The sequence below is a fragment of the Ascaphus truei genome, chromosome 19, assembly GCF_040206685.1.
Source record: "Ascaphus truei isolate aAscTru1 chromosome 19, aAscTru1.hap1, whole genome shotgun sequence".
NCBI classification, from domain to species: Eukaryota; Metazoa; Chordata; class Amphibia; order Anura; family Ascaphidae; genus Ascaphus; species Ascaphus truei.
Window position 1 is genome coordinate 10,203,648 of NC_134501.1, and position 23,403 is coordinate 10,227,050.

Sequence of the window (23,403 nt, forward strand, 5' to 3'; positions counted from 1 at the left end):
CACCCGCGTCAGATGACGCTGCGAGGTCATGTGAAGTCATGTCACGTGATCTCGCGGCGTCATTTGACGCGTGTGACATCACAGCTATAGTGAAAGAAAAGAAACTAAACTACAAACCAAGCGCTCAACCTATTGTGAATATAATGTGTGCAATAAATTATAGTGAACAACAAATAAATGATAATATTAAAATTGTGACAATTATTGTATCCAAACTGTGTAAGGATAACCACTAGACACAATAGTCCATAAACCACCAGATTAGGGGAGGGTATAGGAATGGGCTGCCTAGGACTACAAACAAGCTATTCCATATAGCTATAAACACGCGTTAGTACAGAGAGCAAAGTCCTTGGCGCACTATCAAGTGCGTAAACCTGATATATTAGTCCTGTTTTTGGAGAAATGGTTGGTGAATGTCCACTGTCTGTCCTCCTGTTTTCCTTCCGACTTTCCCAGTCAGTGCATGAAAATTCCTTTTTCTGACAAGAAAATATTCTGTGTGTCATATATATATACTGTATATACACACAGAATATTTTCTTGTCAGAAAAAGGAATTTTCATGCACTGACTGGGAAAGTCGTATTGAGGAAGAACCCAGAATACTTTTTAATTTTTTTTTGTCAAAGAAACTCTCTAAAAATTAAATAAATTACTGCTATAACATGATTAGCCTGGAGAATGGTATCGATACATAAGCTAAACGCGTAAAGAATTAGCCAAACACCAAACTTCAATCACAGGCGGCCTGTTTTAAAGTAAAACCCCTTTTTTGGCTTCATTCAATAACACCGCCGGAAGAAGAGATCAGTGTATCTCGAAAGCTCGCACAAATAAAAGCATTTCGTTAGCCACAGAACGGTATCGCCTATTTATTTTTGATATATATATACATATAAATATATATATGACACCTGATAACATCAAGGTCTCACTACCCACTGACCTTTCACATTATATTGACCTCTTCTCCCAGCCTCTGATACATTGTTTCACCCCTTACCTGAGAGATACTGACCGTCTCCTGGAAATACTAGAGGATATTAAAAATGGTTCATTTGGGTTTAGTGGGATTACTAATCATTACCTCCGTGTATCCCTAACACTGAGGCAGAGGGGCAGAGATATTGTTAAGACCTTAATAGTCATTTGAAAATGGAGCAGAGATGTATGATGGATTCATTCTATTTATTTGAACACACAGTTGTTATTTTGGTGATGCATTGTATTTCCGGTGGCATGGTGATGGGTACCAGCTTTCCCCCCTGAGCTGTGGGAGCACACACACCGGTCTCCCTGGAGAGCGGACTCTGTGTGCTGCTGCTGCCAGGTCTCCCTGTGCTGCTGCTGCCAGGACTCAGCTCCTCCCGGGGGCCGGGCCCGCTGCGGGGATAAGAGGCGGCTCCCGGACAGAGGAGATCCCGGTATCTGTATCACTGACACAGCATGGCGGGTAAGTCTGAATATATATATACTCCCCCTGTATACAGGGACACAGAGCACTATATACGCCCCCCCCCCCTTTCTGTATACAGGGACACACAGAGCACTACAGTATATATACCCCCCCTTTCTATATACAGGGACACAGAGCACTACAGTATATACCCCCCCCCCCCTTTCTATATACAGGGACACAGAGCACTACAGTATATACCCCCCTATACAGGGACACAGAGCACTATATACCCCCCTCCTCCCCCCCATTTCTGTATACAGGGACACAGAGCACTATATACCCTCCCACCCCCCCCCCTTTCTGTATACAGGGACACACAGAGCACTACAGTATATACCCCCCTATACAGGGACACAGAGCACTATATACCCCCGTCCCTATACAGGGACAACAGAGCACTATATATACACCCCCCCCTCTCTCCTTTAGAGCACCATATACACAATTGGTTAGCAACAGCCCCCCCCCCCCCGGTCCCTTCCTCCCCCCCCCCCCCGGTCCCTTCCTCCCCCCCCCCCCCGGTCCCTTCCTCCCCCCCCCCCCGGTCCCTTCCTCCCCCCCCCCCCCCGGTCCCTTCCTCCCCCCCCCCCCCGGTCCCTTCCTCCCCCCCCCCCGGTCCCTTCCTCCCCCCCCCCCCGGTCCCTTCCTCCCCCCCCCCCCGGTCCCTTCCTCCCCCCCCCCCCGGTCCCTTCCTCATTTTATTCTGTAACTGGAGCACACAGGGCAGAGCTACATACAGTATATAGGGCTCTGTGTCCCTGTATACAGAGGGGGGGTGTATACAGTATATAGGGCTCTGTGTCCCTGTATACAGGAGGGGTGTGACTCTGTTGCTGTGGCTCTCAGTTCTTAGTTACAGTTAACCCCTTGTGGGAGGGGTGGGGTCGTTCTTGGGATTATTTTCTGGCGGCAGTTTGTTGCAGAGCCATTACTAACCTATAATTAGTCACATGGGGTCCTTATAGGGGTCAGCATACAGTATACAGCATACAGTATACATACAGTGACCTCGTCTGGCTGCACTTGGATTTTGGGCACACAAAAAAAGACAAAACCTAAAACTTTGAAGTTTAAAATTCAAAGGCAGCCAAACACCCACACATTGCACATTATACAGGGGTCTGCCCAGGTGTCCACCTTACACATCTATCATAACATTGTTACTGCAAAGAAACAGCCATCTAGCCATCTGCCTGCCTGTCCATCTAACCATCTACCTACCTACATGTCCATCTAGCCATCTGCCTGCCTTTCCATCTAACCATCTACCCATCTACCTACCTGTCCATCTACCCATCTACCTACCTGTCCATCTACCCATCTACCTACCTGTCCATCTACCCATCTACCTACCTGCCTATCCATCTATCAACTTGCCTATCCATCTACCCACCTGCCTATCCATCTCCCCACCTGCCTATCCATCTCCCCACCTGCCTATCCATCTCCCCACCTGCCTATCCATCTACCCACCTGCCTATCCATCTACCCACCTGCCTATCCATCTACCCACCTGCCTATCCATCTCCCTACCTGCTTATCCATCTCCCTACCTGCCTATCCATCTCCCCACCTGCCTATCCATCTCCCCACCTGCCTATCCATCTACCAACCTGCCTATCCATCTACCTATCTATCTACCTGCCTTCTATAGATGGAATAAGGGTAGATAGATAGATTTATCTGCTATCTGTCCTAATGTTTACCAACTAATTCCCTATCTCTGCTTATAATGTTCCTATTCTAACTACCTTCTTACTAACTATGTTCTCCTGATGCACACCCCCGGGACGCCCCCCCGCGCCTCTCCTGATGCACACCCCCGGGACGCCCCCCCCGCGCCTCTCCTGAAGCACACCCCCGGGACGCCCCCCGCGCCTCTCCTGATGTACACCCCCGGGACGCCCCCCCCGCGCCTCTCCTGATGCACACCCCCGGGACGCCCCCCCGCGCCTCTCCTGATGCACACCCCCGGGACGCCCCCCCGCGCCTCTCCTGATGCACACCCCCGGGACGCCCCCGCGTCACTCCTGATGCACACCCCCGGGACGCCCCCCCGCGCCTCTCCTGATGCACCCCCCCGGGACGCCCCCCCCGCGCCTCTCCTGATGCACACCCCCGGGACGCCCCCCCGCGCCTCTCCTGATGCACACCCCCGGGACGCCCCCCCGCGCCTCTCCTGATGCACACCCCCGGGACGCCCCCCCCCCACGCCTCTCCTGATGCACACCCCCGGGACGCCCCCCCGCGCATCTCCTGATGCACACCCCCGGGACGCCCCCCCGCGCCTCTCCTGATGCACACCCCCGGGACGCCCCCCCGCTCCTCTCCTGATGCACACCCCCGGGACGCCCCCCGCGCCTCTCCTGATGCACACCCCCGGGACGCCCCCCGCGCCTCTCCTGATGCACACCCCCGGGACGCCCCCCCGCGTCTCTCCTGATGCACACCCCCGGGACGCCCCCCGTGCCTCTCCTGATGCACACCCCCGGGACGCCCCCCCGCGCCTCTCCTGATGCACACCCCGGGATGCCCCCCCCCGCGCCTCTCCTGATGCACACCCCGGGACACCCCCCCGCGCCTCTCCTGATGCACACCCCCGGGACGCCCCCCCGCGCCTCTCCTGATGCACACCCCGGGACGCCCCCCCGCGCCTCTCCTGATGCACACCCCCGGGATGCCCCCCCGCGCCTCTCCTGAAGCACACCCCCGGGACGCCTCCCCGTGCCTCTCCTGATGCACACCCCCGGGACGCCCCCCCGCGCCTCTCCTGACGCACACCCCGGGACGCCCCCCCGCGCCTCTCCTGACGCACACCCCCGGGACGCCCCCACGACTCTCCTGACGCACACCCCCGGGACGCCACCACGCCTCTCCTGATGCACACCCCCGGGACACTACACACGCCTCACTTGATGCACAACCCGGGACGCCCCCCCGCGCCTCTCCTGACGCACACCCCCGGGACGCCACCACACCTCTCCTGAAGCACACCCCCGGGACACTACACGCGCCTCACTTGATGCACAACCCGGGACGCCCCCACGACTCTCCTGACGCACACCCCCGGGACGCCACCACGCCTCTCCTGAAGCACACCCCCGGGACACTACACGCGCCTCACTTGATGCACAACCCGGGACGCCCCCCCGCGCCTCTCCTGACCCACACCCCCACGACACCCCCCGCGCCTCTCCTGACGCACACCCCCTGGATGCCCCCCACGACTTATGACCCACACCCCCTGGAACGCCCCCGCGCCTCTCCTGATGCACACCCCCAGGACGCCCCCACGTCTCAGTCCTGATGCACACCCCGACAGCCCCCAATGGTTAATCTTGTTGCCCAATAACCTGCCCCCTGCAAACATGCCAACGAGCAATCGTGTGCTTCTCCCCTTCTGACTTGTGGCTGATGTGACCTGGTGCTGCAGCGTTCTTATTACCGAGATGGGGGAAGAACAATCCCACTTAGTGACACAGTGAAATGAAAGCACTCGGCCACGTGACGCATGTAATGTAACTCACTTCACCATTAAATAAATATTAGTGAAACATTCTCTATAACCTGCCACATATTATACACTGCGTGTTACTTTGGCGGTTCCCACGTAGTCACAGAAAGGATGCATTTGTGAAGCCCTTTTATTGATTACAAAGACACCTGACAGTGTTTGAGACCCTCTTACAACGTCTGACCTCTTCCAGCTGTTTGACGGGAGTGTGATAAGTGGTGTTAGAAGTCAATGGGAAGGTTTTGGATGGGTGGTCTATAACTACAGCGTGTGGGTTTCAGGGGGTCCGTCCTAACCCTGAGACCGATGTTAGACTGGGAATGCATCACTTCCATCAGGTGCTATATAATTGTCTCTGTCCGTGAATGAATGTAACATCCCTTAAAATTGCTTGTTCTTGTTTATTTGAAGGTAAAAGGGCTCTGTTGGTGCTGGCTCATCAGGAGAAGACCTCGTTCAACTACGCAATGAACGAGGCGGCCGTGGAGGCTCTGAGACAGAAGGGCTGGGAGGTCACCGTGTCTGACCTTTACGCCATGAGGTTTAACCCGGTGGTGTCACGGGATGACATAACAGGTGACACATTTAACATGTTACCGGGCCCTGTATTACATACTGGTCAGGTCCAACAGAATAATCCTTGCATTGGAAGTCACATCTAGAGGAGAGTCTGGGTGGTGGTGGTGGGAAGGGAGGGGAGAGGGGACTCAAATGATGCAGAGTGAGAGACCCAATGAAAAGAGAGGGAAGGCCTTCAAATACCTAAAATGTACAAACCATTACATGAGCGAGACTTTCTGGTCATGGAAAAGCCAAGATGGCAGACACACGAAGGGCCAAAGAGAACTAATAGCAGGTATGCGTCTTATCTGGTTACATTTCATTGTTGGTGCCTTGTTGTAATGCATTTGTATCTAAAAAGACTAGCATAGGTATTGTTACCTCCTTTTAACATCTACAAATGCTTGAGGGTTTTTGCAACCTTTATCTCTTGTGTTTGGTTTGAGGATCTTGAATCTAAAGGAAATCTTCTTTGTTCTTTCTAGTAAATAATTGTGTACCGGTCATCAGTCGGAGTATAGTGGAAGCCACAGAATAAGCCGATAAGAATCCCACAAGTACAGTGTAGCACAGGGGTGAGCATCTCCCAGTTCAAGGGCCACCAAAGGGTCAGGTTTTCAGGCTATATCTGCTTCAGCACAGGTGGCTCAATCTATGGCCCCGGAGGACTGGAGTGGCCCAGCAAGACACAAACACAACTTTCACTTTAGGGGTAGTTGACGCTTTCTAAGTAAGGGGTTTGTTGCCCGTGTGAAATGTGCCCTTTTTGCTGGAGGGTGAGTATGCGCAGAATGGGAAGCGAGAATTCATCCGGTGCAGAATGAACGGAAATTATCTCCCTGCGGAAGCGAGAATTCATCCGGTGCAGAATGAACGGAAATTATCTCCCTGCGACGTCACATTTTTGTGGGGTTGTCTGCTGCAAAAAGGCGACACTGCTCATTTGCATGTCATTTCCCAGAATCCCTGGCTGTAGCGGAAGCATTGTATGCCCAGAGATAATGGGGAAAGGCAGGGTTGTGGACTTGTCCGAGACGTGAATGTGCTCACAAGTGGGGTTTATATTTGCTGTACACTGTGCTGCGCAGGAAATCCCCATGATGCAGACAACTTCAAGTACGGCGCAGAGTCAGTGCGGGCGTGGAAAGAAGGGCGTCTCAGTAGCGACATCGTTGAAGAACAGAAGAAGTTGGAAGCGGCCGACCTGGTGATATTCCAGGTGCAAATCCTCAAACGGCGGGTTGGATCTGGACAGGGTCGGGTTGGATCGGGGTCGGGCTGGATCTGGACAGGTGGGGTTGGATCTGGGCAGGGCAGCATTGGGTGGGGTCGGGCTGGCTCTGGCCAGGGTCACATCTGGTCAGAGTGGGGTTGGCGCTGGACGGGGGTCAGGTCAGATCTGGGCGAGGTGGGGTTGGATCTGGGCAGGGAAGAGTTCTATCTGGGTGTGTTGGATATTGGCAGGGCAGTGTTGGAATGGGGTGGGGGTCGGGCTGGATCTGGACGGGGGTCGGGCTGGATCTGGACGGGTGGGGTTGGCTCTGGACGGGGTCAGGTCAGAGTGGGGTTCGATCTGGGCGGGATCATACATTCTCATCGTCTGGTCTCCGCAGTTCCCGGTGTTTTGGTTCGGACTCCCGGCTATCCTGAAGGGCTGGTTTGATCGCGTTTTAACCCAAGGATTCGCATACAACCTGCAATCAATGTACGATAACGGGCATTTCCAGGTGAGACGGAAACGTAACCCATTACCCTCGTAACTGCTGGAGAGTACTGAGCGTTATACAGACGTGATATTTTTATTTGCTATGATGACTATAATCCTAATACTGAACCAGTCATAGGATCCATGCTGCAAGACATTTGGTGCTCCATCTAGTGGTCACAGTGGCGGTTACAGGGACCATGGAAGCATAGGACTGGCTTTTAAACAAACACTATTTTCATGAGACTGCAGAGTAACTTATGACTGATATATTATGTAAGATTAATATTTCGCTCCATATGTAACTACCTGTATATTAAATAGTGGTTCTGCTCAGACTGCAGAGCTGGGTACCTGGCGGCACTATATATTTTGTTTTACTCTGTGCCCAGGATATACTTGAAAACGAGAGGTAACTCTCAATGTATTACTTCCTGGTAAAATATTTTATAAATAAATACAAATAATAAGCAAATTGCTTAAGTCAGCAGAAACTTCTGCACTCATTACCTGACCCCCCCCCCTCCTCCTCCTCCCCCTCTGCAGAAGAAGAAAGCCATCCTCTCGTTCACCACAGGAGGGCTCCAGTCTATGTACACACCAACCGGTATCAATGGGGATATCAACGTCCTGCTGTGGCCAGTCCAGGTAACTCACCGGCAGTAGCCATACGGAGCATGTAGAAGGCTGTGACCTTTGACTAGCTCCTGTACTGAACACACGGGTAAGGCCTCAAGTGTTTATGTAGCTGAAAGACCCGTGCTGGTCTTTGGGAGCAGTGCAGTCCCTCTAATATTGAAATCTTTCTGCAAAGTAGTAAGGTTTTCCCCCCTCCCCCCTCACTTAAATAGTAAAATGTGTAGTGAGAGGTGGGATGAGCCTATAGCAGAGTGAATGTTTATGTAAATATAGTCACATAGTACAGCGGTGCGCATACTGGGCCAAGGCATTTAAATGAAATGCCAGGGGACCGCGCGAGGCATCTACTTACCGGAATTCAGCCGGCTTCAGGATGCGTGACCATGGCAACGCGGTGTCAAACGACACAGCGGGGTCATGTGACGTCAGTTGCAGGGGGCGGCCAATGGAGGTGGTTAGGCGGGGGGGCCCCGACATAGATGAGGTAAAAAAGTCCATAGAGTACAAGCTTTCTGTGCAAGATATTCTGTGTTTCTAGTTCTAATTGGGTATGAGTAAGTTAGAAGGGTGGACACCCCTCAGGAGCTGATTCTCTCTCTCTCGGATCTGTTCTCTGCAGAGAGGCATCCTGCACTTCTGTGGCTTCCAAGTCCTGGAGCCGCAGATCAGTTACAGCATCGCTCACACCCCTCCCGAAAAGCGCGCTCAGATCCTGGAGGCCTGGCAGGCACGCCTGGGCAAGGTCTGCGAGGAGAAGCCAATCAGCTTTGTGCCCAATGACCACTTTGACCTGTCCTTCCCAGGAGGGTTTGTACTGAGAAAGGAAGTCGTGGAGGCGAACGCCAGCAACCAGTTTGGACTGAGTGTGGGGCAACACATGGGCAAGGTCCTGCCCCCCGACACCCAGGTTAAAGCCGGCAGCACCCGGCTCTGAGGATGTTACATTGCTCTGTTTTCCAGGTCTCAGGTTTTAGAATATATACGCTTTCCTCTGTTAAGCTCATGAGAGACGCGTGTTATAGCAACTATTTTATTTCAGATGACGAACTGTTAATGCTCTTTGTTGTATGGACAAGTGACACTGTTAAAACATCATATGTATTCCAAGACTATATATTTGTTATGTCTCTCTAAAACAATAAAAATAAATTGAAACAAAAAAAAGAATATATACGCTTTCATACATAGAGATATATCTACATATATATCTTATTGTTCAGTTTCCAGGCAACCTGACAGAGCAGCACCTAGCGGTGGCGGTTTAGGAGACAGCGTCTTAACCCCTTGGGGCGAGCTGTGTATATACACATTTCTATACACCTCAGGCGCTTCACGCAGTAAATGTTAATGCGTGTCCAAAAACAGATGCAAGAGCAGAGCCAAATTATGGTCCATACACCAAGTGATAACTTTCAATGTTTTATTATCGATTTGAGCTGTATACAGAAATATAATTGAAAAGAGTATACAAATGTCCCAATAGAAGCAAAATATCTTTAGTTTAATATTTAACACATTATTACAAGATAGCTAAAAACACCTCTGCCCCTAAACAGAACAAGCTGTGTGTAGCTGGTATAAATGCCCTACCTGCCCTTACCCCAGAGCTGTGCCCGGCACGGCTCTCGCCTATACGAAGAATGGAAGCAGGTTCAGATCTCACCATCTGCTCGGGAGGAACGGTTACTGAATCTGTGCTAGAGATTGGAGCCAGGATTTGCCTTTCGTACAGTTACTAAACATCCACGTGGAGCGACTGCCGACACAGCGTGTTTTGTAACCCACTGACCCTGTATCATGGAGTTCACGTTTATTTCTGTAACCTTTTTAGTGTTCTGGTGTTTGCAAGATGTTACATGGGTTAATATAAAGTGTGTGGAAAAAAAAAAAAGCCTGTGATATGTTTAACAAGCCAAGACACAATTATCCATAGGATGGCTTATTTATTTAAATGACAGAACAGTGTAGTGTTTTGGATCAAACCCTTTAGCTGTCAATGTGTTTGTGTGGTCAAGAACTTTATGTAAAAACGATTGGAGCAGGATGTCTTTCATATGTTCTCCTGTACACCCCCTCTCCCTCCCCCCCCCCACTCTGCATATGGTCCTGTTCACCCCCCCCTCTGCATAGGGTCCTGTGCACCCCCCCCTCTGCATAGGGTCCTGTGCACCCCCCCTCCCACTCTGCATAGGGTCGTGTGCACCCCCCCTGCTCTGCATAGGGTCCTGTGCACCCCCCCTCCCACTCTGCATAGGGTCGTGTGCACCCCCCCTGCTCTGCATAGGGTCCTGTGCACCCCCCCTGCTCTGCATAGGGTGAATAGGAAAATTAACATTTGTGTCACTGAAGACCATGTCCTCAAAAGAATATGCATATAAAAAAAAAAGGTGCATGTTTACACCATACACAGCTATGTATTTATACATATGTACATTAAATAGATTAAATGCTTTATTTCCATAGTGTTTTAAATATGACCCTATTGAATACATACCCACACAATTAATCTTCTGTCACCCTGCATTACCATGGTTTTGAGATGCTACAGACAGGGCCGTGTTGTGTGTAATGAGAAGGTTCCGTTGGGTTCTGAAAGCGGTGTTAGTTCTGGAGCACTCCAGCCTTCCTTTCAGTCTGTGTTACCAGTTTATTACCGTGCGTGAGAGTTTTATGGAGCGCGCTCATGTTAGACCTGTAAGAGGCATTGCAAGCTGTAATAGAATATGGTCCCTGGGCCTGGGAGAGACGAACGTTCAGGGGTCACAGAAAAGGATCAAATCTTCTGATTTGTGTAAAAAAAAAAAAAAGTAACTCCACGAAGTCTCCGGCTCATTGAAGAGAAACGCTCGGCGACCACCGCATACACCGCATACACCGCATACACAAGATTATACACCGACATGGGGAGCTGGCCCATCCAGCTTCTAAGGAGTTAGTGCAGGGGTGGCCAACTCCAGTCCTCAAGGGCCACCGACAGGTCAGGTTTTCAGGATATCCCTGCTTCAGCACAGATGGCTCACTCCGTGAGCCACCTGTGCTGAAGCAGGAATATCCTGAAAACCTGACCTGTCGTGGACCTTGAGGACTGGAGTTGGCCACCCCCTGAGTTAGTGATTCGTCGTGTTCACACTTCCCTGGGAGGTGATCTCACAGCTCCAAGCCTCATTTCCAACCTCGGCACGAGTGCTCAAACCTTAGACGGGGGGGGCTGGCTCACAGAGAGGGGGTTTTGTACCATTGATTAAACCTGTTCATTGATTATAATAAAACTGCAGCACCAAGTTAAATAAAAAGAAATAAAAAAAACTGAACCGCGAGCCACAACTTTAGGAAGAGTGAGCCACGTGGAGATAAGCGTGGCACAAACTAACCGTGAGCAATGATTCTATAGCCCCCAACTGAGTGCTCTTAGAGAACCCCTGAATTATACATTTACCTTCCACCTTGCCACTGACCGAGGGGTCTCTCACACTGCCACGTGCAATGCCTTTGTGGTCCTGCTGGGGGTGAAATAACGGCCGTTTTTATTCCAAAGACAAAACTCCCACAGCCCACGCAGGGCTGAGACTGCACACTGGGCAACACGTGCCACCCCGGGAAAGGACACGGACTGCCATAAAAACCCAAAACACTGACTGGCTCTCGTGCACGCCCTGCCCACGTAAGGATAGCACGTTACATCACGCTGCTAACACAAGCTCCCCTGTTCCCATGCCACGCCTCGTCCGGTCTCACAGCAGCACTCCTGGTGACACTCTTTTCTTGTGCATGCTGACAGTATGAGAGTATCAAGAATCTCAGGAAGTAGGAGGGCCCCGGAGTTGAAATCAACGCGATTTAGATCCGGAGACCCCCTGCTTCAAACCTAGGCCAGGAGTGCACTCCCAGAACAGCCTGGTGTTTCAGTGAAGGGTATCTATTGGTTTAGGAGTTTGACAGCCTTTTTATTTTCTCAGTAACACTCCAGGCAGATATGGGGCCCGAGCGGATAATTTCTTTATTATATTCTGGACAGGTATTCCAAGTTTTTTTTTTTAATCCACGATAACTTTATTTGGTAACATTGCATTCATGATATAGGATATGTCTGACCGCTTCCCAAACTTGAAGCATCACTAAAACTAGATTGAATGATGTATTTTACACATCGTGTTTTCCGTAGGGGCTGCAGCAATTAGAGTGCATCTTACATATTAATGGCCATCTCTCCCAGGCCTACAATTAACTAGTTCAATCCATTTCTCTAAATGCTCCTGGAGGATTTCATATTTAAGTACGTGTGCACGCACATACTGGAAGGATTGCATCTTCAACTCCTACTCGTAGAGTATTAGTGACATGATACAGAGAGTAATAATATTACAAAGTATTAGACGTGTGCAAACCTTCACTGCTCGGTGTCCCAAGCCCTGCAGCATCCATCACAAGACTTTGGGATAAAAACACGAAGCAACCCCAAATATAATATTCAGGTGTCAGTGACAACTCATGGGGAAACCTGCATACAGTAATAGAGCGTCAGTCACGCTTCACATTTCACATGGACAGGGGGAGGGGGGGGGGGGGGGGGGTGTCACTGTCAGCAATGTATATAACAAATTGTGACGTGTTGTATTCCTGGCTCCACTGGTAGTGACGAAATATCTGCATCTCTCAGTAACGCCATTACTGACAGAGATCTGCTCAAAACTAGAGGTACCTGGGAGTATTGAAGGGATAGGATAGGACTGACCGTATATATTGTGGAGTATAACAAAATAACTGCATCTGTCTGGGAAACAGGAGTACAAAAACCCAGGGGAATACACAACGCTGCTTCTCCCGACCATAAAACTACTCCATGTAAGCAGCACACAGTTCCTTACCCCGCACAAGTGTTAGAGGACACAGAGACACACTCACAAAACCTGCCACAAACGTGTGCAAAAGAATATCTTATATGTATAATATTTATATATAAACTTTCTGCATATTTATATATACTTCTGCCAACGTACCTGTGCAGTACATCTAGCAAATACCGGTTTCCTAAATACAAAATATAGCTTCCAAAAAAATGAAACACGCATTAGATATAAACCATCCAAAACTTGAACGATTGAAAACGTTATTCAAAATTAAACGACCCGGAGCAGGTCTCTCTCTGAAAAAGTTCCCTTCATATTGGCAATAAGCCTGTACTACTGAAAACGTTTACATCTAAAGCCCCCCAATAGGAGACACTGGAAAACGCGCACAGAGGGAGGGAAGAGACATTAGTGTTTGTGGAAAGGGTTCCAAACGTAAAGGAGGTTAGAAAATGTATCTACATGGCTCAATAAGAAGGAACACGCGCGTCCGCACATGAATTCAGGGAAACAGAGAAACCCAGAGAAGGTTTCAGTGCAACATTACTTCTCCAACACGGGGGGCTCCGAAACACCATCCCCACCACTAGTCCCAATAAAACAGTTAGAAGGGGGATAATCTCCCCATTCTATGTAATACAAAATCAGTCACAGACGGGGGAACCGCACGCCCATCCTGTGCACCAAAACTGCTTCATAAAATCATCCCCGATTATACAATCAAAAAAGGAGAGGCGGCTCCCAGAGCCAGCCCTGGGACTCGCGGTCAGCAGCCGCGTATATAGCTCGGCTTCATTACACAACAGTCTGCTGACCACCTTAAATTAAATCCCCAGCAGCAATGAGAACAAGTTACCTGCGTGTTGCATCCGAGTGCAATATCTGTCAGATACATACACGCAGTGCGAGAGGCTCTCACTGCTGGGCTCACACATCACAGCTTTTCATATGGGCAAGAAAATCTATTCCTTCAGGGAGAAATATATATATTTTTTAAAGAGAACAAATATATATATATATTATATACATATATATTTACACACACACGCACCAACATTTGTGGAATAGAACCAGGTGAGGGTAAACATTGTAACGCCTGCGGATGTACAAAGCAGTAACATCGGAGCGTCCAGCTTCGGAACTGTTAGAATTGGGGGCAGCTGGCGCAAAGCACCGTCTCACTGGCTATTGCTTCCTGGAGTATGACATTCTGTTAGTTTTGTAATCTTGGTCACTAAATACTGAAGGAGGACATGAACAAGTCAGCGGACACTGGACTACAAACCGATTCTACTTGGACCATGGCTGATAAAAACAGAACAATCCAGGTTTAATAAAACGTCAGTGTTCGCGTTCTTCTGCTCTCCCCAGGGACCTCCCATTGCCCCTGAAATAAAAGAAGATCTTGTTTAAATGGGAATATGTTACAGGTTCAGTCAGACTGTATGTAATCCAAAAGTCTTACACACATTAGCAGCACACACATCACCACGCTCTCAATATTTTCTAGAAGAATCAATGTGTAACGGACACTACATGTCAATGTATTACAGATGATTCACAGGACACGATGGGGACGTTGGCACAGTGTAACAGGGTAGCAGGTCATGGCTGTACTTGCCCACTCACAGGTTAGAAGGAGCCAGACATGCTGCTTCCCTGGTTCTGCAGAGACACCAGCAAGTCACTAATCTTCTCCATGTTCTGATCCGACGTCATTGATGAATTCTCAGCCATTTGCTGGGATAGAAGCGTGGTCACCGACTGCCCGTCTCCCTGGGACTGGGCCATCATCTGATCTGGCAAGGAGCCGGCCGCAGGGGAGATCAGCTGACCGCAGTCTGAGGGGACCAAACAAGTGTCATTGAGAGTGTACACACACACACACACACACACACACACACACACACACACACACGAGAAAAAGTTCGTGAGCCCCAATGATAATTACAGAAATTACATAGTTTTTCCATGATAGACTGGTTTTGCTTCAAGAAGGTTTACTTAAATAGCCAATAAAGTTTATATGAATCAATTCTGTCTCTTTTGAAACAAAATGATGTCTGAATAAGATAATTACTCATTGCTTAAGAGTCAGGGTACATGCAAAAGGAAGCGAAACCTGGTTTTATCATCAGCTAAATTAAAGGGGCAAATAGAATCAGGTGTTTAAATAATTAGGTAGATCTTCAGGGGTGAGTTTGGGAGGCCCCACCCTATATAAAGATCAGAAACTTTGTGAGTTTGGTGTTCACCATATAGGTGTGTGGAAACACTTCATACCACGATCAAAAGAAATCTCGGAGGATCTCTGAAAAGCCGTTATTTATGCTCATCAGTCTAGAAAGGGTTAACAAAACATTTTCTAAGGATTGGGGTCTCCACCAATACCAGACCTGATAGTCTACAAATGGAGAAAGTTCATGAGCACCGTCACTCTGCCCAGGAGCGGTCGCCCTACCAAATCTCTCAAAGAACAAACCGGCAAATCATCAAAGAACCCCAGAGAAACATCCAAGGATCTGCAGGCCACTCTCGCCTTGGCTGATGTGAGTGTTCATGGCTCAACTATCAGAAAAAGACTGAACAAGAATGGTGTTCATGGAAAGACAGCCAGGAGAAAACCACTGCTGTCTAAAAAAACAAACAAAAAAAAAACAAACAACAACAAAAAACCCCCATAAAAAGCAGATCTACAAAAGAATGGCTGCAAAATAATAAATTCCACGTTTCAGAATGGCCTAAAGTCCAGACTTAAACCCCATCGAAATGTTGTGGCAGGACCTGAAGTGAGCTGTCCATGCAAGGAAGCCCTCAAATGTCACAGAGTTGAAGCAGTTCTGTAAGGAGGAATGGGCCAAAATTCATCAAACCCGATGTGCGAGACTGACCAGCAGTTACAGGACACGCGCAGTTGAAGCCATTGCTGCTCAAGGCGGTGCCACCAGGTACTGAATTTTAAGTGTCACATACTTCTTCACACACGGATATTGAATGTTGAATCATTTGTGCATAATTAAATGTAGAAAAAGTATCAGGTTTGTGTGTCATTTATTTGTTCAGGTTATCTATATCTATTAATAGGACTTTGATTAAGACATTATCATTCATGTGTGTCAGATAGATATCTAACACACCCCCCCACACACACCCCCCCACACACCCCCCCACACACCCCCCACACACCCCCCCACACACACACACACACACACACACACACACACACACACACACACACACACACACACACACACACACACACACACACACACACACACACACACACACACACACACACACACACACACACTATGGTGAAGAAGATTATCGAAGATAACAAAAGCTTTAAGTAGACGAAGCAGCGACTTAGGCTACGGCCCCGCTGCCAAAGACAGCGCGCCCGCACTGCAAACCGGCGGCGCGTGAAAGTCACTGCACCGCGATCTGCAGCTGACTTTTTTGGCGCAGGGGGACGTGGCCAAAGTGGGATGTGGGTTTGGGGGAGGAAACGCTGTTCGCAAACCCTCGCACCCCTCTCATTCAACCGAGGGCAGGAGGGGGAGGCGGCGCCATGCGGGAGCCCCGCACGCCAACAAGCTGGCCCCTTCACAGCTCCCCGGGGGGGGATCGGGGGCTGGGGGACACCTCCACGCGCTACCCACTGAAGCACCAATGCAGTGCCAGTCTCTCCCCAGCTCCCCCCCACCCCCCCGCAAACGCACGCTCAATCCGCCCAGAGCGGGCAAGTATCGTGCCAGCCACGCTCCCCCCCCCCGCTTACCTCCTGCCTGGGCAGCAGCCACAAGGATCGGAGGCAGAGGGGGGGGGGGGGGCCCAAACAACCGACTGAACCCGCTCCCACTTCCCTGCCTGAGCGGGCACCAAAAAGTGAAAATAAAATGAGGGAGGTGGAGAGGGGCTGTAAGAAACACACACAATAAACACACACAATATACACACACAATATACACACAATCACAATCACACAATCAATCACACACAAAGCTCTGACAGCTCCAGACCCGGCACGGATTGGCTCACAGCCACACCATGTGACGCGTCACCGCTCGGGATCTCAATTCTCTTGCATCCCCTGGCGGCTTACGCGTCACAGCGTGTAGTGAGCCGTGCAGCGAGGGGAGACTGGGACCGGCTCGGGAGGTTACCAGGTGATGGTGAGTAACGCGGACATGCGCGCCGCCTGACGCAGCAGGACCAAAGCCTTATGATTGGGAAGAAGAACTTTAATGCACTCAAACTCAAGACAATCAATCAACGATGAAAGACTGTACTGATCATTAAGAGAGGACTTCTATGTGAAATGACACAAGAAGACAGGGCATATTCCAGCAGAGGACAAGCGAGAAGAAACTACCAATGAATGATGCATCATGCATCCTCCCAGAAGAAGTGGCAAAGGCAATAAAATCCATGAATAATGGGAAGGCCACCGGGGATGATTGAATTACAACTGAAATTTGGAAATAAGCTTGGGAAGCAGTAGAGAAAATCCTTGCAAAACACTTTACATGGTGTTTGAACAGGAAAATACCAGAACAATGCCGCAGTTATTCTCATCCACAAGAATAGAGACAAAAGAAGATTTCAAGAACTACAGACCAAATCACTCTATTTCCAATCACATACAAGATTTTTAGGACGATACTCACCAATCGACGGCAGCAGATCCTGGACTTGGGCCAGGCTGGAGAACACGCAGGATTTTGCAGTGGAAACAACACAATGGACCAAATCCAAGTCGTACAAGAAATTATTTCATAATGCAATGTATATGCTCTACCACTCAGAATTACACAGAACTACACAATTCAAAGATTATGAAAAAGCATTTGATTCCGTCTACACCTCAGCTGTTTTAAATGCATTCCAAAGACAGCATTGCGGAAGCGTACATTGATATAAGTAACATTTACACGAATGCCACCTCCACCATTATAGAACATGAAGATACAATTAAGATGAGGATCAGCAAGGGAGTGCGGCAGGGAGACACCAGGTCACCAAAGCTTTTCACAGTAACACTTGAAGAGGACATTAAATTGGGAAGAAAAAGGAATACTTTATTTTACTTTATACGATTTGCAGAGGATATTGTTAGTTTTGCCACAAGTTCAGAAGAGCTGCAGCAACAAATCAGAGAACTCGTCGATGTAAGAAAGTTGGCCTCCTTATGAATCTCTGCAACACCACAGTGATGTCCAACAAATGTGTCAGATTTACAAAGATCAAAACAAATGGAACTCGAATAAGGTGAAGACTATGTGTACTTTGGTCAGAAAGTATCAATGGTTGGGAACCTTTCAACTGAAATAAAATCGGAGCGTGAAGAAGATGGGATGGAGTACATTTGGAAGACACAAGAATCTTTCAAAGGGGCCTTCCACTGTGAATGAAGAGGAAAGTTTTAGACCAGTGTTTCTGCCCGTGCTCACGTATGGAAGTGAAACTTGGACCCTAAATGCAAAGATAATTCAGGAGCTTCAGACAACGTAGGGAAGTATGGAGAGATGCATGCTGGGTATTAAATGAAGACTCAAGAAAAAGAATCAATGGGGTTGAAAGCAAACAAAAGTCTGACTATCACAAGTGTGAAGAAATCTCAATGGTTGTAGGCTAGACATATCCCAAGAAGAAATGACCATTGTTGGACAAAGATGGTGCACAACTAGATTCCAAGGTATAGCAATGGATCAAGACGACAACAAAAAGCAAGATTTGAGGATGAAATCCAAAAACTCGTTGGAGCAACAACATGGGGAAGAGAGGATTGCAAGCGCAAATGGAAGATCATTGGGGAGGCCTTCATCAAGCATGGGATTGACAAGGGTTGAGATCTTATAGATAGATTTGCACACAGACACCGTTAAAATGTTCAGATAGCTACATACAACAGCACCACCTTTGGAAATGACCGTTAACTTTAGAATGACGTATCATTATGAAGATATGCAACATGAATGCTGCAAGCTGGACATTGGGTTTCCATAGATACCATGTATGATCGGTGTTACAAAAGCTGTTAGTGAAGTCATCATGATGTACATGGAAGACTAACACCACGAGTACAGAGGAGGTAACAGTAAGCACACAGGAGGGTGCCTCAGGTTCATTATTAAAATACTAATTTGTTTAAAAAATAAAACTCCAAGGAGAAAGCAAATAAAGAAGAAAACAGGTTCTATTAATGAAGAAAGAGGCCAGGACAGTGTGAAGGCCGGTAACCAAACTAGTGAGGTGCATGAATACAGAGTATGTCTGCATGAGCTTAGTCATGGTTAGACTTCTACTCATCTCACCTAGTTCTGCTGCGGTTACTGGTCACTTGGGAAGCTCCTTAAACAGCACATAACCTTGGGTACTCTTCCCTTAAGACACTGGTCCTTGATGGAGACTCCAGAACAAAAGCCCATGCCATGATTACATGACCTAGGGCAAGTCACTTAACCCCCCTGTAACCTGGAGCCAAATGTTTAAGTTGTAAGCTCTTTAGGAGAGGCCCATTATGTTTCTGTTGCATCACTACCTGTATATGCATTGTCTGTTCTGCATAAGAACACATCATTATTATTATTTAACATTAGCCTGGAATTCAGTATCACTCACTGTTCTGAATCCCAAAGAGAAACATTCCGGACGCCTGCGGTGATGATGCTGGTGGGTTCTGCATCTGGCTCATGGCTCCCCCCGCAGAGCTATGGAACATAGCAGCCTGTTGCTGGGCAGGGGGTGTGCCACCATGGATAGACTGAGAGTACATGCTGGCCTGCTGCAGCTCTTGCTGATTCATGCTGCTCTGCAGTGCTGACATTGAGGCAGAAGACATGAACAGGGTCACTTGCTGCTCTGCCGTAGCAGGAGGCGCCTGAACTAGCTGGAGCTGAGAAGAGTTGTGGAACATGGGAGACTGCTGCTGCTCGTGCTGGGAGGACACAGGGCTCTGTGCTTGGAACTCCATGTTCTGCGAGTGAAACAAGGCTTGGCTCTGCTGCTCTTGGGTGGCCATTGGCTCCTGGTTGGGGTTGTAGAGCATGTTTTGCTGCTGTTCCTGAGAGCCCATGTTAGCCATTGAATTCTGTGTGTTGAAGAGTATGCTTTGAGTCTGCTCGTGGAGTGAAGGGCTGTTCTGGATCCCTACCATGGAGTGAGATGCCTGGAAGATGGAGCTTTGCTGGTTCTGCGTCTGGAACAGGTTTTGTGCAGACTGCTGCTCCTGTGAGATCATCGAATTCTGCATGTGAGACAGCTGGGCCTGCTGCTGGAAGGCGTTCTGCTGCTCAGTGCTCGGAGACGCCTGCAGCGAATTCTGACTTGTAAAGAAGGAGAGCTGCTTCTCTTGAGGCACTTGATTGTTCTGCAGAGAGCTCATGGTGCTCTGAGAGAGGAACATGTTAGCAGGAGGCTGCTCTGCGGGACCAGAGGAGCACTGAAGAACAGACATGGTGTTCTGGGGATGAAACAACGGAGACTGCAGTTGGTCTTGTGAAGCAGCAGAGTTTTGATGCTGCACCATGGAGTTGGCCGTGTGAAAGAGTGACCCCTGATTGTCCTGGGCCATGCTCTGGTTGTCCCCTATTGCATTCTGGGAGTGGTAAAGCGGAGCGTGCGAGTGAGAGGACTGTTGCAAAAAGTTACTGGACTGAAGGGCCATCATCTCTCCAGCCTGCTGGAATAGCCCACTGCCCTGCTGCTGGCTTCCATCGTGCTGAACGCCCATCATGTCTTCTGCAGATGAGAATAGGTTGACTTGGTTTTCTCCGCTGTGCTGCATCTGGACCATGGTTTGAAACACGTTGCTCTGCATTTGCTCTGCCTGTGCCGAAGCATTATCATTGTCCGAGGAGCCGGAAGGCTGAAATATACCAGAGCCCGAGGCAGATCCCTGCTGCTGGCCAGCGCCGCCATCGTTCCCAGAAATGCCCGTAGCAGAGAACATATCGCACTGCATCTGCATCTCTTCGTTTGAAGAGAGCCCGCTGATTAAGTGGGACCCTTGTTGGTAAACTGGGGACTGGATCCCTCCTGTGCCAGAGCTCGGTGCTTGGAATAAGTCAGACTGAATTGATCCTGAAGCCTGGTGGATACTTTGTTGCATCTCCATGACTAAGGCAGCTGTGGTCTCCATTGCCTGCTGATTTGACAACGAGTTATCTGCTTGTGGTAGGATGTTGTCAGGTCTTCCAGATAGGACATTCTCAGATCTGGAATGGACAGATTCTGGGGAGGCGAACAGCCCGGGGCTCGTACTGTTCTGCATCGAATTGACCGGCTGAAATATCCCAGCATTCAGCTGCTCCCGAACTTGTCCCATTGAAGGCTGCTTGCTTTCACTGCTGCCCGACCCAGAAAACAGCACGCACGATAACTGCTGCTGAACTTCCAGGACCTGCTGGACCAAATCTACATCTGCGCTGTTGCCACTGACCGCACTGGACTGGAAGCTGCTAGACTGCAGCTGGTGTATGGTGTTTTGCAACTGGTTGACGCTGCTCTGTAACTGGCTGACGCTGCTCGATGATGAGAACATGCTGGAAGAAATCTGTTGCTGCAACGTCTGTGCTTGTTCTTGCAAAGCTGGCTGCTGAGGTTGCTTTGTGGCCTCGGCCATTTGTGAGAGTGTGACCATGGTCCTGTCTGACTGCATTGCGTCTCTGGGCTGGGCATCCATCGCCTGAAACTGCGTGGCCTGCTGCATTAGCGAATCATTGCTCTGGCTGGAGGAGGAGACGCTCTGAAAGCTGCTGGCCTGTGAAATGTCTTGTGTCTGGATGGTGGACAGGGTCTCTGGGCTGAAGACTTGGATTGGAGGCTGCTGATTACCGTCAGGGGGCAGATGAGATACAGAGGGGGAAAATGACCCATCACTCGTGTTTTCCAGACTTTGCTGAGCAGATACAACAACCTTTGATGTCTGTGGGAGGAAAAAAAAAAACAACACATGCAAAAGGTGAAACATATAATAATAATATAAGCCTTCACAGGGAAAGGAAATACTCTCCAAACAGCACACAGCTTTAAAGACTGGTAAGGGCAGGGCTGCGCTTACAGGGGTCCCCGAGCTCTTCCCCACATTTAAATTAAATGCTCTGTGACCCCCTTACCTGCTCTCAGCCGGCTTCTGGCAATGCGTCGCCATGACAGCGCGACATCGCCGATACCGGGGAGAGAAGGTAAGAGGGAGGAGGTAGGGGGGGGGCGAGCAGGGAGGGTGGAGAGCTGACAGGGGGGCGCAAAGAAAAACGTTTGAGCCCCCCCCCCCTGGTGTTAGGGGAGTGTTACTAAAATTAAGCACAAAGCAGGAGCAAAAAGTCAGAGGAAAGCAGTGTGCACTTAGAGACCGGTAATGAAGTGACACTGCAGACTGGAAGATATGCAGGAATGTTGGTAGAACTTTCCTTTAGTCAGCTTGGATTGCTCCTTTAAAGGAAACATTGAAGACATAGATTTTTTAACCATAGGATTGAAGCAGGGGGTCTCTGGAGCTGAACCCCATTCATTTCAGCTCCGGGGTACTCCTTGGTTCCAGACCTCCAAAGGGGGTGCCGGTCTGTGCTTTTCAAATCTCCCGAGTCACGCGGGCTGGTTGGAAGCCGGACCTGGCGACGTCGCGGCTTCCTATTGACCCGCAAGGCGCGGGAGCTGTGAAAAGCGGCCATTACACGACCCCGAATAGCCAAGCAGTGCAGCTACCGGCACCTACTATCTCCGCAAGTAGGGGGCCCCCGGAGCCGAAATTAATGGTGATCAGCTCCGAAGATCGCCTGCTTCAATCTAATGCTAAATAAATAAACAAAATCTCCATCTCGTTTTGCCGCTTTAATCCTAAACTTCCAACCCAACCAAAGCCTTATGGGTTTTTTAGCTTCTTCCATACAACAGTCAAGAGCCACTATTGTCACGTGCTTTACATGGGACCTCAGTCTGACAAATACACTGTATATCAATGGAGAGATTCCCTTCACACACCGCGTCTCATATACCCTGCTGTATACTATGCGGACCAACTGGATTTATTCAATAGGAAAACAGATTTCCACCAGAGGACACTGCAGCTCTGAGACCGGAAACATTCACCCCAGCTAGGTTACAGAAGGAAGGAACAGACGAAGAGGATAAATACATTAACTTGAGTAATACATAGTAACCTCATAAGAACACAGAGCGGCTACAACATTCAGAGTATGACGAGTGTGCATTGGCACATTGTAGGACAGAACCCTATGTCAGAGGGATAAGATTCGGTAAGAGACGCTCTGTAAACACACTTTGTACGCAGGTGAGGATCTTTGATCTGCCGTGAGCTCCATAGGGGCGACATCTTCATTTTTGACTAGACTGCTTGATGATTTGAGTGGGGAGCCCAGTGCGCTGGGGTGCAGGTTCACCTGGTCCAGGGTACAGCCGGAGGAATTTACTGCTGCAGGAAGAAGACAAAACAAGACGAGACGGATGAATGGGACGTAAAGGCTGCACAGGATTTCAGTCCATTACACATTTTACTACGATCTTGCTTAGCCTCTGACACAGGGGAGCTCAACTCCAGTCCTCAAGCAGCCCCCAACAGGTCAGGTCTTCAGGATATCCCTGCTTCAGCACAGGTGGCTCAATCAGCCAACTGTGCTGAAGCTGGGATATCCTTAAAACCTGACCTGTTGGGG

The 23,403-nt window shown here is 49.3% G+C and overlaps 2 protein-coding genes across 4 annotated transcripts in view; one reads left to right on the top strand and one right to left on the bottom strand.

Moving 5' to 3' along the window:
• Positions 1-1,299: 1,299 nt before the first annotated feature.
• LOC142469818 (NAD(P)H dehydrogenase [quinone] 1-like) lies at positions 1,300-9,897 on the top strand. Its single transcript, XM_075576478.1, has 6 exons — positions 1,300-1,455; positions 5,387-5,551; positions 6,625-6,755; positions 7,150-7,263; positions 7,788-7,889; positions 8,500-9,897. Exons 1-6 carry the CDS (start codon positions 1,449-1,451, stop codon positions 8,812-8,814), a joined length of 834 nt encoding a protein of 277 aa, XP_075432593.1. The 5' UTR covers positions 1,300-1,448; the 3' UTR covers positions 8,815-9,897.
• A 1,947-nt stretch (positions 9,898-11,844) lies between these two features.
• Positions 11,845-23,403, bottom strand: part of NFAT5 (nuclear factor of activated T cells 5) — a 53,783-nt gene continuing 42,224 nt past the window's right edge. For all 3 annotated transcript variants that reach the window (XM_075576480.1, XM_075576479.1, XM_075576481.1), the window contains 4 exons: positions 23,011-23,162; positions 19,352-21,656; positions 14,357-14,568; positions 11,845-14,114 (listed from right to left, as the gene is read on the bottom strand). In XM_075576480.1, the coding sequence (XP_075432595.1) occupies positions 14,360-14,568; positions 19,352-21,656; positions 23,011-23,162 (2,666 nt within the window). In that variant the 3' untranslated portion in view covers positions 11,845-14,114; positions 14,357-14,359. The remainder of the gene's footprint in view (positions 14,115-14,356; positions 14,569-19,351; positions 21,657-23,010; positions 23,163-23,403) is intronic.

Coding starts and splice junctions, on each gene's coding strand:
- LOC142469818 (XM_075576478.1), top strand. Junction 5,552..6,624: donor GTCACGGGATGACATAACAG/GTGACACATTTA, acceptor TGTGCTGCGCAG/GAAATCCCCATGATGCAGAC. Junction 7,890..8,499: donor TCCTGCTGTGGCCAGTCCAG/GTAACTCACCGG, acceptor TGTTCTCTGCAG/AGAGGCATCCTGCACTTCTG.